Source organism: Sceloporus occidentalis, unplaced genomic scaffold (assembly GCF_023333645.1).
Source record: "Sceloporus occidentalis isolate IW3139 unplaced genomic scaffold, rSceOcc1.0.p SCAF_4, whole genome shotgun sequence".
Classification (NCBI taxonomy): domain Eukaryota; kingdom Metazoa; phylum Chordata; class Lepidosauria; order Squamata; family Phrynosomatidae; genus Sceloporus; species Sceloporus occidentalis.
Genome location: NW_028316984.1, coordinates 52,217,285 through 52,230,075, shown reverse-complemented (window position 1 = coordinate 52,230,075; position 12,791 = coordinate 52,217,285). Strand labels below are relative to the sequence as shown.

Sequence of the window (12,791 nt, the reverse complement as noted above, 5' to 3'; positions counted from 1 at the left end):
GCTTATTAGCCACTATAACTGAAATTGCTGGCATTGTAGCTAGATATGAAATGTACCTATTAAAATAAGAATGATGTACACCAACTCAGTTCTACTACTGAAAGCACAGTTACAAATGTGTGTAGTGCCATTGATGGGTCAGTTATACATGTAGCTGTAGCATAGTGCAGGTTGCACACGTTGGTTTACATTTGTAGTAATCTGATCTGGTGCTGCCACAGTAATGCAGGTTCAGATGTAGGTGAATGTGCTCTTTGAATAATTTGAAAGGGGAAAAGAGAGTATTTGGAAGCACATTTTTCAGTTTCAGAAATATATGAATGTGAAGGGCCAAACTGTTTTTTGTGATTGATAACTATTACCACACCTGATGGTTAATAGCAAGTGAGGAAATCTTGTATATTGCCCTATAAATCTTGTATATACAGTAGATAGCTCAGGATGAGAGGACTCATGAGTGAGCTTAGTGATGCATGAAGTGGTGGATCCTATGTTAATTTCCAGTTGTCTGCTGGTTTTTATCTATCTGAACAGATGGGAGAGAGTTCATTTTCCCCTCTGTTGTAGGTATTTTTTTTTCAATTGGGTTCAAAAATTTATCTCAGTTGGATGGAAGATACCAACAGCCTGGCACCTCTGGCACTTAGGGGAAATAAAGGGATCCCACAGAGACAATACAATTCTGCATTGTGGCCTTTCAGGGCTTAATCAGATGCAAGCAAATTATATCCTTTGCTTGTGGCACTTTCTGTGGATGTACCTGTGGCTTTCCAAGTGATATGTTCCTCTTCTCTTGTTAGTAGAGTTCCTGTCTAATTGAGTGGGTGTTTTCCCCAACCTGCCCTTTTTTGGACAGATATCTTATTCTATTTGTTTCTGTTGTTCTGAAGAACATTTGCTTGGAGATATGCTTGTGGTAAATACATCAGAAATAACTTAATTCTCATACGATGGGCTTTTAATGAGTTGGCAAGTATTCCTTGCCTAAGAAAACCCTATGAATATCTTAAAGCAGGGGTTCCCAACTTGTGCTCCAAGGAGCCCTTAGGGCTCTGAGTTCATTTCCTAGGTGCTCTGTGGCCTCTCCAAGAAAATGAAAGAAATAAAAATTAAATGAAATTAAAGAATAAGAATATATTCTTATATATACTCCTAAACACCATGAACTTGTAAGGGGTTTACGAGTCAAAACGGTTGAGAACTCCTGCCTTACAGCATTGCCATAAGTGGACAGGTGACTTGAAGGCACATGCATGCACAAACAGACACAACACTTTGTTCTTAATACATTTTTTGAAACAGCTTCTAATCTTGGTTTGGCAACTGATTCACTGTGTGCTTTGTTCTCTTAGAGATTCCTGGCTTTAGTCATTGATTTCATTCCCTGGGTTCAAGAATAGAGACTCCTTTATTAAGTCTCTAAAGGGGGAGATCACTTGCATTGTAGATAATTTTTCTAGTCTATAAACAGGATTGGCTGTTTTAAACCAGATTACCTTTTTAAAAAGCACTAATTGATTAGTCCTTTTTTTTTTAAAAAAAATGGTCTGGCTGGTATTACTATTTTCCAACCCTCTTACTGGAACAACAACTGTTTGAATTTGAACATTTTAACTTTCACAGTTTATTGGCTGTTATTCATTGTTAGACCAGCATCCTGTGTCAGTTGCTTCTTTTTATAATCACTTTATTTTATAGTGCAAGAAATGACATTCAGAAACAGATCCTTCAATTAACATATGCTTATGTGGACCCCTGAAAAGTCTCAAAACTAGTGTCTTTATTCTTTAATGCTAATGGTAATGCTTAACATTTTTTGCCTGTTTCTCTGAAAGGTGTTTTTGTATTTTTGTATTACCATTTGTTCATAATTAATTACAAGTAATAAGTAGTACTAATGTTTAACATTAAGTTATTCTTATTTTTATCTATCTCTGAGAGTATGTTGTATGTTTTATTTTGTATAGTTTACATATATACAGATTTAATAGGAACAATAAACAGTAAAAATGGTATTTTATTGAAAGATGTAAATCATATCAAAACCTAATAATTTTGGATTTTCTGGTCACTTGGTGTTTAAGAAAAAAGGGTTTGTGCATCAATCTATACTGATCACACATAACATGCTACACGTAGAGTAAATATGTGTAAACATTACAGTAAGAATATGATAACTATATTCTGCAAAGAAGTTCCAAATGTGTAGTCTATATAATTAATACAAATTCAATAAAGTACAGTAAGTTCAAAATTAGCTAGATATCTTGAAAAGGATTGGATGGGGCACAGTCTCTGTCAAAATGCTCAGCCATGTCCATGGCATGATTTATGCTCAGAATTCCCTCCCCTTCAAATATTCCACTAGGTGTGTTATGTGACTCTATGAACTAGTGACTTTGCCACCAGACTGAAGCTTGTATTAGTTATGGGCTTAAAAGAGCTTTTGTAGCTCTGTGGAAAGTATATGAGTTTTCTGTGATTATGCCACAGCAAAACAGACCAACCATGATATCCAAGTAGCCAGAGATGTCAGAGGACCCATGTTACATTTCAGATCACTACAATGAGAACAGTTTTCACTGTTTTACACATACTAATTTCCCTGTTACAGTTTTTTCAACTTGTCACATCTAAATATTTTGTCACAATTTTGAAAAACAAAAACATTTCACTTCAAGAACTGAATTAAATTGTATCAAGCAACCAATTATTTACTAGAACAGATTTCTAAAATACGCCCGTGTGTGTGTGTGTGTGTGTGTGTGTGTGTGTGTGTACACATGCCTTCAAGTCGCCTGTCAGCATGACTGCATGAATTTCATAGGGTTTTGTTAGGCAAAGAATACTCAGAGCTTGTTTTGCCAGTTCCTTCTTCTAAAATATATCCTACAGCACCTGGTACAGTTGGTCATCTTTATCCATGGATTGTTTATTCATGGATACAAACATCCACAACTTGAAAATATTGAACAAAATACCAATTCCAAAAAGCAAACCTTGATTTTGCCATTTCATATAAAGGACACTGTTTCACTGTACCATTATTTTTAATGGAATTTGAGCAGCCTTGGATTTTGGTATCCAGATGTGTAGTGTGGGTGGGTCTTGGAACCAAACTTTGGTGGATACCAAGGGCCCACTGTATACTAGCTTACATTTCTGAGAAGCTATAGCAAGCTCTCATTTTGGGGACTTGATTCTTAGACCTGTTGGAGCAAATGATCACTGTTCAGATATTGCTGAGTGGGAGTCTTAGGTCCAAAACACTGCAGAAATAACCCAGTTTGAGACTGCTTGAACTACCCTGGCTCAGTGCTAGGGAATCCTGGGAACTGTAGTTTATTATGGCATCTGAGCTCTCTGACAGAGAAGGCTAAATGTCTCACAAAGCTGCTGTTCCTAGAATTCCCTAGTATTGAGCCAGGGCAGTTCAAGCGGTCTCAAACTGGGTTAATTCTGCAGTGTGTTTTGGACCTATGTTACTCAGATCTCCATATGCCTTATTTAAAAAATCATGGGGAGGAGACACAAAATATGGGTCTCAGCAAGGGTAATTGTTACCTCCACATTTGTTCCTCAAGCATTTCTGGGTGAGCAATTTAACAACCTATCCCAGACGTTTTAAATTGTTTTGTTAAAGGCTAAAGGTGACCTTTTTGGCCTCAAAATCTCTTCCTGTTTGTTCATGATAACAGCAGTAATTCATAGAATGGTTAAATGTACCCACAGGACCAGTTGAGGGACATCATATAATCTCCTACGAAGCCAATCAGGTTAAATGATAGGTCCTTCTAAGGTCATGCCCAAGCTCAATGGACCAGCAATAAATAGAAATTACAAGCGGTTGCATGGGGGTGGAAATGGTGTTTACTGTTCCACCCACATGAACCCATGGGTTCTAAAACCTGCAGGTGGGCAGATGTGCTGGGATATTGCTAAAGAGAATTTGCTTCAACCCATTTTTCCAGTCCATGAAAGAATTGAAGTGGCCCCTATTGGGCCATTATTACTTACAGGGGTGTTGGGACACAAATGTCCCATTGTTCCATTGAGTTGAGGCCTGATCATCCAGTCGTTGCATGACCCTGTTGGGCCAATCCAGGGACTCCTGCATTGGTCTCAGGGTTAGAAAAACCTCTGACCACTGGTCAATGGACTTTCAGGCTATAAATATTCTCAGTACAGCTTCATATTTTGACAGGTGCTACCTCTCCACCCATTACTAAAAGTTCCATGTTTCACACACAGCTGTCCAAATGAGATACAAAAGTTTGTGTATGATGGCAACTTTGTGAAGGGAGAGATATGATCTTCATTGTTAACTGTAAGAGTTTGTGGGGAATAAAGGGGTTCTTAATTTTTTAAAAATTTCATTTAATCATCTGCCTCTGTTGTCGTTGATAGATTTCTCATGTGTTTTGGAAAGTGAGAAAAGGTCTCTGGCCTGCCCTCTACAGCTTCACACTTGTAGAAAGTATTTTATAAAATAACTTCCTTTGGATTTGCCAAATATCTTCCCATTAGAAGTGCTTAGCCCACAAAGATATTTTCTAGTCTGCGTGCCCACACATATTTATGTTATTCATTTGTGGTTTAAAAGAAGGAACATAACAGCTTCTATAAAGCTTCCCAGTCTGTTGCCTGGAGGATATTCTTACTTGGCATGGTAACCAGGAGGTTAGAACAAGCTGTCTGTGAAAGTATATGGTTGGAATTCACCAACCTGTAGCTTTAGTGAGGAGGCTGATCAAAACTTACTTTGAAGTATATTACAGATTAACGAAAACTAGTTTCATTGTTTTAAAGAGAAGCGGTTTTGTCCCTTTGGACCATTGCAATATCTTGCTGTCATGTAATCAAACATTCTTCTAATTAAATTAGTTTTGGGATGAAGCATGATATTTCTGTTATAAGAACAAATTGCGCATTTTTGCTATAATACAGTAGTGACGTATAGCTTGCCTTCTTTTTAGGAACATCATTTGCAACGAGCTATCTCAGCACAGCAAGTCTTCAGAGAAAAGAAAGAGAACATGGTTATTCCAGTTCCTGAAGCAGAAAGCAATGTCAACTATTATGGTCGTCTATACAAAGGAGAGTTTAAACAGCCAAAACAGTTTATTCATATTCAGCGTAAGTTCAGTATTGTTGCTTTCTATTTCGTATTAACCATCAAACCCACTGAATTGCCACCATAGTACTTTTGGGGGGAAAGTAATGATGTTTTCTCAGTGGTTTTGTTTTTTAGAAAATAATGTATTTTGAGAGATGCAGTCTTGAAGACAAGTCTGATACCTGTCTTATAATTCATGTTATCAGTAAAGCCTCTTCAGTTTCTTGGTACTAAGAACAAAAACCTGAATACAGAGAAAGGTGCAGAAATGTTTTCTTTTATTCAGAATTTTGTGGTACTGTATTGATATTAGACTGGGCCAAAAAGATGTATGAGATGACTTTCCAGAATCATTCTTAGAAGTCTTTAGATGTCCTCTGTTCAACGGTGAAGTAGGTAGAGAACAAAGGTAGGATCTCTCCAGTTGTGACTTACTGGCTGTAGTACATACACATCAATGAACCTGACTTGACAACAGGTTTGATCTTTGCTCATCACCATGTGAAGATCCTTCTTATTTTCTCTGGCCTTAAAAAACGTTTTGAAGACATTTAAAGATCTTAATCACTTTTAATGTAGCATAAATAGACACCAGTATGTTCACGTTGGGTCCCCACAGTTGCGCAACAATAGCACAGTGTACATGAAGCCTTTGAGCTTGCCTATTGCATAGTAGCCATTGAGCCTCTCCCCACTCTGTCAAAAGTGAAAGCAAAGCTGCGTGTTTACTGACAGAACAATTAGGTGCCACTGTTTTTATGTCAGAGTTGTGCATAACAGGATTTTGTCCAAACTTTGCTTTGCTGTTCTACTGTTTTTGTATGTTACTGGTGTGTGTGTGTATGTGTGTATTTGTAAAATGATCTGAAACTACAGTCCATGGGAAAGTGGCAGAACTGAATTGTGGTACAGTGGAACCTCGCCATATGCAGGGGGATCCGTTCCGGATCCCCCGCGTATGGCGATTTCCGCCTATGCTCGAGCCCCATTGTAAACAATGGGGCTCGTGCACGGCAGCGTGGAGGTGCGCGGGGCACAACGGGCACGCACGCGGCGCAACAGGCGCGCACGCCCATTCAACTGAATGGGACACGCCGCCCCTTTTGCCCCGCGCGCGCCCAGTGGCTTGAGCACGTACGCTCAAAGCCGCTTTAAAAAAGTCCGCGTATGCGGAGGCCCCACTGTATTCTTAATAGCAGAAAGGAAGTAATGGATCAAGCCCTTTCTCCACCTGTTTCTAAGAGGTCTGCACTCTCCTGTGTAAATAGTGAGTTGGTGTTAGAAAAACCTCTTGAGGATCAGTTTTATCTTAATATTAAATATAGTGTTTAAAATAAACTCTCCTTATTATGTTTCAGTGTGTTTTGAATTGCATTAGCAAAGAGAAGGACAGTTTTCAATATGACATTTCAGCAAGCTTCTCAAGAGACTGATTTTCTATGGTTGGGTGCTACCAGTGACTTCTAAATGTTGGTCCTCCAGGTGTTTTGGATTTTACCTCCAAGAAGCCCTAGCCATCCTGGCCAGCAGTCAGGAATTCTGGGAGCTGAAGTCCAAAAACCTTGAGGACTGGACTAACCTAGATTTTTTTTTACTGACCATGTAAAGTGACTCTTATCTACTTAACATTTTTTATTTATATGGTTCATTTCTGCAGAAAATCCTGTATGTTTAAATGTGCATTCAGTTAAATAACCTCATAGTTTTTGCTGTTTATTTTATTCCCATGTCATAAATTGCCTGTCTCATATTCATGTTATGTTAGGTCCTGTTCAGTGTGCTGTTCTAGATACTTTTTTAGGCTAGAAGGAGGAATAGAGATAGTCTGTTAATGGGGAGACATTTTTGGAATTGTAATGCTCTCATTGGGACCATTTCTAAAGACAGAGGGTGACACAGCGGCAAAACATAAAAATACAGAATGCTGCAATATAATCCTTATGAAGGGATTTTAGGCTGAAGCCATGCTTTCCTCAGAGAATTTCTCCAGGATTGAAAAAAACGCTTTTCAATGTTTATGTGCCAAAGAGAAGAGTTTTCTATATATAAAAAATAGTCCATAGGGAAAAATGCTTGAAATGTGTTATCCTTTCATAAGGATTACTTGGATTTTTTCCTCTGATGTCATGTTTTCTGCTTCTTCTTTTTTTTTACTTCAATGTTTTCATTATTATTATTATTATTATTATTAATTTCAGAATTGTTGTTGGACTGCTATTTTGTTCTCAAATACAGAATGGTTATGGGCCAGTACCTAGTTTATTCCTGTTTATAATGCAATCTCTGATATAACACATCCATAACTATTGTAAGAAAAATATGGAAAAAGTTTAAATGGACACAGTTCACTTCATTAGATGCACCAAGAGGAAATGTAAACAGTGAGGTCAGAGAAAAGTGAAATACATTTAAATTCTCTCTGGCCTTACTCTTTACAGTTCCTTTATTCAATGTCTAATTTGAACAATGATATTTACAAAAAACAATTCAAGTTGTCCTAAAGTAAGAATGGATATTTAGAAAGTTCTCCTAAATAAGAATTGGATAATGGAAGACGTAAAATGTAGACATTCCTTCTATGATTATTTTCACTCTATCTCTTTTGAAGGCTAGATTAGCCTCTAGATTAGCCAATTAAGAAATAAAAAATTAGGAGAGAAGATTAGGAAAGAAAAGATGAGGACAGAGTCAAGGCTATTATGTTATTTGAAGACATGGTTCATAGTCAATCTATTAGTTTTTGATGCCATTAGACTTTTCCATGTTCAGTTCCATGTACCCTTCTAGGTTTATTGTTTTGTTTTCCTGGGTAGTGTGTAGTATGCGTAATGTGCTTGACTCGTCTGCAGCCCTTTTTTCTATAATTATCTTTCAGCAGTGCATTGCATTTCATTTTAGGATTGCATTTAAATTATTTCTTTTCTTTGTGTTTCAGCCTTCAATCTGGACAATGAACAACCTGATTATGATATGGACTCAGAAGATGAGACATTATTAAATAGGCTCAATCGGAAGATGGAAATCAAACCACTGCAGTTTGAAATTATGATAGACAGGCTTGAGAAAGCTAGTTCTAATCAGGTATTATGCTCTCAAAAACCCCACATCTTACATTTTGCTAATAAAGTTGAATTTTGATAAGATTTCTTAAATGTGAATGTCTTTATTTATATCTCATTATTCATTAAAATAGTTTAAAACCATTACTGATCCACTTTTCATTGTTTTGGGTTTTCAGTCACAGTGTGAATATAATAGCAATGACTTAAGCTGAAAGCTAGAAACGTAGGGCATATAACAGGAGTACAGTGAGCAGTTTCACCCCTCCAGGTTTTTAGGCGGTGACATTCATAACTGCCATTAGAGTTATACTGATGGGCTGCTGGAAGTTGTAGACCAAAACACCTACAGGGGCAGTGTTGCCATCCTTGACATAAAGCCTCAAAAGAAAAAGCAGCATGATATATGCTTGTGAAGATTCATACTAGTGAAATAGTTCAATTGAATGAAATGAGTACTCCTGCTAATAGTTGTTCTGGGATGATTGTCTTCTACTTTTCACTTGTGGAGGTCCTCTTTTCTCTGTTGTCAGGTTCTTTTCTCCAGTGCAGATAGCTGTGTTGGACGAAAACCTGGAGAAAAGACCCTGTGTGTTTGTCCTCTATTGCTGAGTGTAATTTTCTCTCCTGTTTAGCTACTTTCTAAATTAACTGGTAACTGTTTGAGGCTGAAAGGGCTGATAATAGGATTGAGCATGGAACAATAGAGTCTGCTTTATGTCTATTCCTGGTGCATCAGTTGTGCATGCAGCAAGACTTTTCACAACTGGGCAAATGCTAAATCATAAGTCTAGGTAAATGGACTTGCTTGTCTCTCTTGCTCCCCTTTCAGGTTTCTTACAGGTTTATGAGTCACCTAAAAGGTATATCTATGTTCCAGTGAAATCAACCACTGTGAACTTTAAGGGCAGTATCTACATGATTTGCAGGACTGCTTGAGTTCTGGACAAATGCAAAATCTAGCAAGTTAGAAGATAAATTATTTTAACATGTTTGCTAATGTTGCCACACAAAAAACCATAGCATGCTTTTTGTCATATTGGCTTGGCTTCTCTGCCCTTTGATCTAAAGCCATGTATCCTGAATACATATTCTAGTTTTAAAAACAAGGAATTATTTATAATTTAATAATGTACGTTTGTCAAAAAAGCATTACACATTTTCTTAACTTCCTTTATGATCTTAGAAATTACTCAGTTCCTTGTCCCAGAATTTAAGAAACACAGCAGAATTATAATTTTGCTATCATGTAACCATCTGCACCTCACTGAACTAACGTCAAGGCTGGATTACTATTTCATCTATAATTTTAGGAATTACACTATATTTACATAGTTCTAGAAATTTATATAATAAAATAGGGAATAGATAGATTATGACTCTGGAGACCAAGGATTGATTCCCTGCTCAGACATGGAAACCCGGTGGGTGATCCTGGGCAAGTCATACTCTCTCAGCCTTAGAAGAAGAAAAAGGTAAGCCCCCTCCGAACAAATCATGCCAAGAAAACCCAGCCTTAAGGTCGCTGTAAGTCAGAACTTACTTGAAGGCACACAACAAGGAAATAGCTAGTTAACATACTTAATAAAGAAATTTTCTTAGTTTTTTGGAGTCCTAATTACTCTTATGGTATCTTAACAGTTTGTAGAAATTATTTATTTTAGAGCTATCAAATAACTGAAAGAAACTTAATATTCTCTGGGAACATTTCTTCATTTTGCCATTTTTCCCACTTGGTTGTCAAAATATAAACTTATAGAAACTCTTGTTATAAACTGTTAAAAATTTCTGGGATCGCTTTTTTCCTGAAAGACAGCAAGTTCCCTCCAGCATAAGTAAGACAGCACGTAGTCTAAAGTTTAGACAGTCAACAAATAATTAGAAAAGCTGGTATTCCTGGTTAATATTATTATATGTAAAGAAAATAAGATGAAGGGAAAAGAAGACCAAGGAAAAAGAAAAGTGTAGAGTGACTGATATATGTGTGCTGAATTTATTGGTTCATTTTGACTCAGTTTTGTTCTGATTGTTGACAACAGGTACAGATACAGTGTTACGGTGTCAGGCATGGGAAGCCATTTGCCCTTTTTTATCAGAGTATGTATAGGCACCTATTAGGATGCAAGTCAGAATAAACATTTGAAATCCAGTTCAGATACAGAAAGTTATAATGGTAGAAAGTATGCATTGTAGCATTGTTACTTTGTAGGTATAAATGATATATTATTATAAACTGAAAAGGAAATTCATCTAAATAATCAATGTTCTAAAGTTTTCATATGAAAGAAAAGTTATTTGTTATGAAGTACAACAGATCTCAAATGAATTGCATAAAACAACAGTAAGCATTAAAAACCTTCAAAACTTACTATACATTTACTCTAGCATACAAAATGAACTATCCAAAAAATGATCATGAAAGCATATGTTGTCTAGCTCATTACTACTCAAAAGTAATGGTCCGTTGACCAGTGTTGATCTGTAAACTGTTAGCTGCTGGTTTGCAACAAGTTTCAGGAGAAGAAGAAACAGTTGTAGTCAGTGGGCACAAACATTGCAGATTGTAAGAAGAAAAAAAAGACTGGCCCCTCCACATCAAAGAAGTGCTGATTTAGCTGGTGTCTGTTAGATATCCAGTCCTACCTTTTGAGAATCTGAAAACAGAAATACAAGATTAAGGATTGTTGATGTGGCCTTGTCTATCTGAAACTAATGAATCTGATAGTCCAAATTTAAGAAGCCGCCTCATTTTAAAATTATTTCTAAATTAATTATGCCACCTCATTTTTTTTCTTCACTTCTTCACTTCTCTTACATAAGTGAAACTTTCCAGAGTGCATGGTCTACAATCTCATGATGCTTTGGGAAGAGGAAGAGGAAAATGGTAGTAAAAGTAGACAGAATAGGTGAAAAGATTTTACTTTATCCACTAGGTGTATTTCTAGAAACACTTCATATCAAAATACAGTAGTGGACATTTGGTGATAGAACTGTTTCTATCAATGCAACTGCCCTCCTGCTATGGTTACCAATTTAACCTGAAAACCTCCTCCATAGGGCTGTAAAACTACTTGGCAGGCATCACCAAATGATATATTGGAGAGGGAAAGAAGGTTTCATCACATCCACTAGCACAACATTGGCTTTCAATTTAAGATTACAAAGTCCAACCGTTAGAACCTATTGAGGAAGAAGGAATGAGAATATCATTGAGTATATTTACACTGCTTCAGAATTCCATGTTAGAGTAGATCAGTGATTCCAAAACTCTGGTACTCCAGATGTTTTGGACTTCAGCTCCCAGAAGCCTCAATCATCATGTCCAATATTCTGGGATTCTGAAGTCAGACACACCTGGAAGCTAGAGTTTCAGAATCACTGGACTAGATAAATTAACTTTTATGAATACTTTGAATGTGATTTTGAGGCATCATGCTATGGTTGTTGTTTTTTAAGTTAGTCACCAAAGTTTAACTAAAGTTACCTTCCATTAAATTCAGTAAGGTAAATTGGATATGGAAGATAGGGAAGCTTGGAGATGTCTCATCCACCGGGTCACCATGCGTTGGGGTCGACTGAAGGGCAGTTAACAACAATAACAAAGTTGGATGTAATGAGCTCATTTTATAAGTATTGGAGTCAAGAATGATTCATTTTAGTCACTTCAGGCCAATAAATGATGTGTTCAATTTGGCTATGAGAAAAAAAACTTCTGCAAATTATGACTTCCTACAACTTTGTTCTCTAGCTGTTCTGGTTGTCCATGTTAAGTAAGTAAAGTATTCCTTTATCTGCAGAGCTTTGGTTATATGGCTCAAACTCTCCAAAGTCCAACCATTAATGCCATAGCCATTGTGTAGCAAGGAAAGAAACTTATCTGTCCTAAAATCTGCAGCTCTCAGTGAAATAATACACCTGTATTAATGATGAATTGACATTTTCCAGTTTGTTTTTCCTCTTTGTTGAAAAACAAATAGATTTACTTTAGTTTTTTGTAGTTTTTTTGGGCTATGTGGCCATGTTCCAGAAAAGTTTCTTCCTGACATTTCGCCAGCATCTGTGGCTGGCATCTTCAGAGAATGTGGCCACATAGCCCGAAAAACCCACAAAAAACTATGGATGCCGGCCATGAAAGCCTTCGACTTTGGATTAACTTTATTTTTTCTGAATGGGTAATTGAACAGGAATGTAAGGTCCTTTTAACCAAAATACCTAGCAGCCATAATTTACTAGCTCTTTATTGCAGTGCTGGAAAGGGAGAGAATGTTCATTAAAAAAGGGTAAGCATATGCACATACATACATACATACATACATACATAAATCTACACATACACTTTAGAAAGTATGTAGTAACCGGACACCTCATGTTAATCAGGAATAGCCATGCTCTATATTCTGCAGAGCCACATTGTTCTTCAAAGATTTTGTGCATGGAAGTGTAATCATCTCTTTTTTAAAAATAGTTTCCAAAGACACGTGGGCTGAAAATTTACATAGGCCAGAATCCTCCAGAGCATGCAGCTCTCATAACAATATGGTACATGACTTTCTCTCTTCTGTTTGTGCAGAGAGACAGTGACAATGAACAGAGGGGAAGGTTGTTCCCTTTGAGAC

The 12,791-nt window shown here is 36.9% G+C and overlaps 1 protein-coding gene across 1 annotated transcript in view; it reads left to right on the top strand.

The window, feature by feature from the left end:
- EPC2 (enhancer of polycomb 2) overlaps positions 1 to 12,791 on the top strand; it is a 67,450-nt gene that overhangs the window by 28,456 nt on the left and 26,203 nt on the right. Inside the window, exons 2-3 of the mRNA XM_089520058.1 lie at positions 4,977 to 5,136; positions 8,052 to 8,197. Of these exons, the coding sequence (XP_089376184.1) occupies positions 4,977 to 5,136; positions 8,052 to 8,197 (306 nt within the window). The remainder of the gene's footprint in view (positions 1 to 4,976; positions 5,137 to 8,051; positions 8,198 to 12,791) is intronic.